General features: G+C 42.7%; 1 protein-coding gene across 1 annotated transcript; it reads right to left on the bottom strand.

Moving 5' to 3' along the window:
- Positions 1 to 555: 555 nt before the first annotated feature.
- Positions 556 to 2,689, bottom strand: rd3l (RD3 like). The gene is made up of 2 exons (XM_078276845.1): positions 2,409 to 2,689; positions 556 to 922 (listed from the first exon to the last, which is right to left on the bottom strand). Exons 1-2 carry the CDS (start codon positions 2,687 to 2,689, stop codon positions 556 to 558), a joined length of 648 nt encoding a protein of 215 aa, XP_078132971.1.
- Positions 2,690 to 6,351: the final 3,662 nt, after the last annotated feature.

The raw sequence follows: 6,351 nt of genomic DNA, 5'->3' as shown, positions 1-6,351 counted from the left end.
TCAAATCTCTGCTTGCTAGACTATCTGTCAAATCTGAGTTTTTTTTTTTTCTCACACGACTATTTTACTGTGGCTCTGTGCGGAGCTTAGCGTCGCCCATGACGATAGTGATTGGTTTAAAGACATGCCAATAAACCAGAGCATGTTTTTCTCCCATCCCGGAATGCTATGTGGACTAGCCAGACCCTCCTCCCATCCGCAGCTTGTGGATGGTTTGACAAAGCGAGGCTACTTAAAGAGTGACACACCATTATACAGCCGGTTACACTACCACCTGGTGGAGACAGGCAAACTGGCCAATACTTTACACAGCTACAGTATATCAGCGGCTATAACTAAACAAAACAACACAAAAATAACCGGCAGCGCCCTCTAATGACAGATGCTGCTCATTGATGATCGACTATCGTATCGGAGGCTAAAACGTGATTGGGGCATCTCTACATGATATATCTGCAACTACAGTAATACATATAATCAAGTTTTTGCATCTCGTCTCCGTGCTGTGGATGTGTTTTCCTTGTGTTTAACACAAAACTACAGCAGTGTGTCGTCTCACAGTGTAGTGCTGTACGTCCCTATGGGCCTGGGAGAAACTGGATAGTAATATGGAAGGTCCCAGTCCCTGTTGGACCCTGCGAACAAACCAGAGTGCCGCATGGCTCGATCCACATATCCAGAGATTGTTGGGATCTCCTCCCTTGGTTGGTCTCCACAGTTGGCGACAGTGGGTGTGACAAAGCCCTGCTTCATTATGTAGCGGCTGGTCCAAGCCTCCATTGGTCGGAGCTGTGCTGGCTGCACTAAGAGGTTGTGTTCTTCATCATATTCCTTTTGGCTCAAGAAGTCCATTAGCACCTGCTTGAAGACAGACGCCAGCTCCCAAGGCCTAATGTTGTTTGTGGCAAGCACCTCACGAAACCTGTGGAAAGACACCAATAGATTTAATTTAACACTTGTTGAAGTAGCACGGATTTGCATCAAGAAAGTGTCAGTGTCATACATTTTCTTATGTAAACTGGAAGAAAACAAACATCCGCAGGTGAAGAAGTAGTCATTTAAGATGCCAATGAAAACGTATAACTAGAGAGACGACGACATTCAGGAACTTCTGTCAGTAAGGGTTGATGGCGAAATCATCAGACAAATTCAAGGAACAGCAAGAGACTTGGTTGTTTATGACTAAATGAAGAACCCTGTGATGTAATTTGCGTCATGTCCTGCCTCCTGCAATTTAAGAGAGGGAGAGAGGTCTACAGTCTTTAAATGAAGTTTTACGTTGTAGGACATCATTTTGTAATGTGTAAGTAGATATTTTAAAAGACGTGTTTATGTACACACAGACTGATCTCACTAAGTGGCGTATGTATGACATGCCAATTCGTATGCCATTTTTGCATGTTATCAAGACGCATAATCGTTTTTTAGCGTGTTTATCAACGCCGTTTGGCCTCCATTGACCTACATTACATGTGAATTATCGCCGTAGCGAGTAGTACAAAAGGATGGAGATTGGTTGGGGTGGCGGATGGGTAAAACACAAGACTTTCACCCGGGAGAGCTGGGATCGCGTGTGGCGTTTATCAACCTTTTTTTAAAATTGTATTTTTTTTTTTTTTTTTTTTAAATAAAGCCTTCCCCAATGTTCTTTCCCTAAACCCAACCTTTTTTTTTTTTTTTTTTTTTACACGTGTGTGACGTTCTCGCGATAGCATGGCACGTTCTCGCGATAACACGCCACGTGGCGTCGCTATGTATGTATGTTTACATCCGCTGTATACAGCGTAGACATACACGTGGATAGCTCAAAATGCGTACAGATAACACGCCATTTGGCTTTAGCTAAAGTCATGATGCCATGTTGGTATACAAGTAGTTATGCCTTGCGTTGTATTGGTTTGCCCTCTTGTGGACCTAATGCACAAAAATAGGTTTGAATATCTGCGTTTTAGTAGAAGGAATATTGTAACTTAATCTTTGGCCAATTTTGACAGCGCTATTTCTTACTAAATATGTTATTCTTTGGTAAAGTGGTTATGTAAGCACACAGTATTGACCTAGTAGTGAGTTTAATGGGAAATGAGTAAGTAGGTCACAGTGCTCAACCATGTAGAACAATGGACAACGTTTTTTATATCGTTATGTCATTATGTCTAACTTAGAGATGATGAGTGGAAACCCTGGCTAAGTCTTATAGGGCATCCTTCACCTTCACATGTTCACACCCTACATCGCCTGCCTCTGTGACAGTAACGCATAATGTCTTTTTTGGCAGCTTGCCCTCCCTATCCCCTTGGGTCTTCTCTGCTTTGCCTGCTGTCAGGCCTTGTGTTGTTGCAGTAGCAGCTAGCCACTGTTGACAGCATATTAATGTAAGGACGGAGCATGACATGGCCACTACCAAACACCTAGAGAGTACGGTGGCTGCGTGGCTGGGTGGGATCTGGGCACACAGGAACTCCAGCTGATGTAGCTCTGGTGTGGGGATGAGGGTCCGTAACCTGGGGTACTTCTGAAACCAGTGGAGACCCACGGTTTCCCTTGCCAGCCGCTCACGTTCTTCCACATGCCACAGAAGCTCTCTGATCAACATGCGACTGGGTAAGACCCCCGAGGTCTTTAGAGGTGCTTCATCCTGAGCCTGCACTCTTGTTTCGTGGGTCCATTTCATCCAGCTAAACAGGGGCATGGCAGTCAAAGCAGACAGTCCTGAAAACTGAACAAACAAAAATGATTTGTTATTCCGGGCCATGAAGTCATGGCTTCCCCACAGCACTGTTAACACATTTGAATATGTTGGAATATATGTTGCTTCAAATCAAGTGCTAATTTCTCTCAAGTTGCAACTACAAATGACAAAAAAGCATTAGACTATGCGACGAACTGCCCAAAGGCAGATGCAACAAAAACATGAGAGAAATGGTGGCAAATGTCTGACAAAATCTTGCGCTTGTAATACCATTATCAGCTTGAAATACCACAATGAGAAATGTGTAGAGAATATCTCAACGTCAATTTCATTTCATCCATAATTGTGTTGCCATATTATAAATTTTTTTTTTAAGGTTGACAGTGAACAATGATCATCCCTTAACCAAGCTGACCTCTGGTCCCTGCCTGTTGGGTGCTCTGATTGCCTTCATTTCAAATCAAACTTAGTAAAGGACGATGTCCCAGGTTTGGCTTTTTTTCTCAGACCGATGGTTCCAACACAGCTTCTACCTGGGATTCAGATGGATTACAGCGCCTTCAGGGTTAGAGGTCAGCCTCACTGAGCATTAACTATATGTGTGGCTTCACACATCGTAATTTTGGAAAACAGAGTTTTTCAAATATCTGACTTGATTACAGTACAGCTATCAGTCTTCATGCGCATGAATTAATTATCACACTAACCTCTGGCTGAAAATTGAAAGGAAAGATCTGTACTTACATGTGAAAACTGCACCGCTGACGCTTTTGTGAGATATTCAGCAATTGAATAGAAAAGATGAGGAGTACAGCCTCCAGCTCCTTGTCTCCATGGGTCAGTCCATGTAAACTTTATTCCTTCACTCGCTGTCGACAATGTCTTGGTGTCAACTGCCTTCAAAGGAACACATCACTTGTGTCGGCAGCAATCCTCCAATGTCTTGGTTGTTGGAAGCGTTTTTCCTATTTGTGTTGTAGTTATTGTCTTGTCCCTGTCATCTCTCCCACTGCTCCTGTCATGCAGACTTTTCCAGGAGAGTTAGTCACACACTGCTAACTGACTAAGAGCTGCCACCTCTCCTCTCCCTTCACCCCGTCTCCTTTGTGCAGTGTGCAGTTTGTTTTAAGGTCAGCTGCTTTGTAGCTTGCACAAAATGTGTGCACTGGCGAGAAAGGAAGAGGACCAGAGTGCATGTGTGTTGCCAAGCCATGTGTGTTGTATTTGAGCTCCTCTTAATACTGTCAGGGTTGACGCCTGCTGTTGCGATAAAATCCTCCCCCCACTAAGAGAGAGTGAGAGGCAGAGATAACTGGGAAGCTCTCCCGGCTGCAGGGCTGTAGGCCTAGTTGAGCTGACCAGAGGGAAAGATCAGATGAGGCAAAGGCTCAAATGAGCAAAGTTTCATATGGTACCAAGCAGGGCCTGAAGTTGAAGTGGGCAGAGCTGCTGTTATTTTCACCCACTGTAAACTTACATTTTAAGTTTACTTTTAATGATGACCTCAGTGTTACTCAAATTAAAATGAGTGCTTTTACAAGTTATGTTAAGATTATGAAAACAACTTAATTTCTGAAAATTGCCATATTATCAAGTAGAACAGACTTTCCTATTCAAATCAACAGCAAAGTGGTCATAGTGGCGGCCATTTTTATGTGTACCATTGTAATGGCAAAGAACTGGGACTCTTGTAGTGGACTAACTTCCGCATCATTTTGTTTTTGTGCATGTCCGTTGCCTTGGTGCTGGAGAGGAATTGAGAATTGCTGTATTTAATTGCTTCATATTTCTATTGGTAAGTCATCAAATTATATTAATAAAATATTAGGCCAAAACGGAGTTCTCAAACAGTGTGATATTTACAGCCCAACTGACATAACAATTAACAACCCTCACCATTTTCTTGTGAACTAGTAAAATGACCACAGCAAACTGTTGGTCTGTTCTACTTTTAGTCTATTTCTATAGAGTTCAGTTGAAACACTTTATTAATCACAATGGGCAATTCATTTGCAGCTTCTCAGTCCAAACAGTCAGTTTCAACGAACACTCACCAAACAATAGTTACAAATGTTAAAGATGCTGGAGGAAACGGGTTAAATATGGGGACTGGTACCTAATAATAGCATTAAATAAAAGCAATACATAAGAGACAATACATAAAGGCAATTGACCCTTCGCTAAGCCACGCCCGAAAACCGCCACAGGCCAATCGTGGCTTAGCAACCGTAACTAGACGCGGGAGGTCTGTCAAGCTTTCGAGCAAGGGAAACACCGTACGCCGAAGCGTTGTGCAAATCCGCTACCCGGTATCCTAAAAGTTTGGACGGGGTGGTGGAATTTTTCCCTTCCCGAAACCTAAAACCCAAGGGGAGAAAGGCCAGGCGTGGATCAAGCAGTGTGGGAGGCCCCATTCACAACTAGCTAAATGTCGACAGGATTAACAAAAACGCATACGTTTGCTCCAAGGCAAGAACACGCTAATGTTAACTAGCTAGCTAGCTAACTCAGCACAGCATTGCTTGGAAATAATGACAGTTCTTTGTCCATAATGCATATATTTGAACGTAAAATAAAGATAATTCCGGCCCAAAACGAACCTAGGGGTTAAATAACAGATGTGTACCCACTCTGTCGCTCTCTGGGACATGTTTTCAAGCTAGCGCGGACCACTGATTAGCTTACAACGCTAGTATTCGGGGCACAGGGAAAGTAAAAACAAATCGCTATTTATACCACTAAAAAGGCTCAAAATATCACCAAACTTCAACGGTAGCATAATGAGGGTCCCTAAATGTTAACTGAAGCATTGAGAACTTTGTAAGTGTACAGACAGTTTATTAAAAAGATAGATTATAAAGACGTTCTCGTATACAGGCGGCCGCCGTCTTGGGAGCTACTGTCTTTCTGCGCCGAATACTAGCGTTGTAAGCTAATCAGCGGTCCGCGCTAGCTTGTTCCAAGCTCCAAACACATTTAATTAGCATGAAAACATGTCCTAGAGAGCAATCGAGTGGGTACACATCTGTTATTAACCCATCCTTAAGATGATTAAAGGCAAGACGGAGGCTCACTGACATACTTTAAAATATATTTCAGCATTTGTTAATCACTAAAAATATAAGCAGGAGAATGTTATCATTGCAAGGTGTTCAAACTAATGTCTTGTGTTTATTCCACAAGATTTATGGATAAGCTGTTTGATTTATAATTATTAGATTATTTTCAAATGTGACTTACCCTGCTGTGCATGAATATAGCTGTTCCTCAATTTGTGTGTTTCCCATTTGAATGGTCAGCGTATGAGGCGGCTCACATTATTGCATGGCTTTAGCTTCAATTTTGATGAAATGATTCTCTCATCGGTTGCATATTATGTCGTGGATATATCCCTCGAATGCATACTGCAGTCCCTTTTGTCCTGCTCTCTCAGATATTTCACCTGTTTGTCAAAAATTACTAATTATCTCCTTGGGAATGTCTGACACCGGTGCATACATACTGTAATGGACGTGCCAGGCACGAAAGCTTGGCAGGCGTAGCAACAGTAACTAAGGAGGGCGGGGCTTAGCGAAGGGTCAATTAACAAAAACAAGCCTATGTCTCTGATATACCGCTGACCCGAAGGCATTACAGAGAAAACTCGGTAGAGAGAATGTGGT

Source organism: Sander vitreus, chromosome 20 (assembly GCF_031162955.1).
Source record: "Sander vitreus isolate 19-12246 chromosome 20, sanVit1, whole genome shotgun sequence".
Classification (NCBI taxonomy): Eukaryota; Metazoa; Chordata; class Actinopteri; order Perciformes; family Percidae; genus Sander; species Sander vitreus.
The sequence above is the reverse complement of the archived record's forward strand: the minus strand, read 5'-3'. Positions and strand labels throughout refer to the sequence as shown.

Bases quoted from the DNA above. Each gene is read 5' to 3' on its own strand.
- rd3l (XM_078276845.1), bottom strand. From the start codon at position 2,689: ATGCCCCTGTTTAGCTGGATGAAATGGACCCACGAAACAAGAGTGCAG. The intron at 923-2,408 runs GTGTTTGGTAGT...GTCTTTCCACAG, and splicing joins GCAGCCACCGTACTCTCTAG to GTTTCGTGAGGTGCTTGCCA.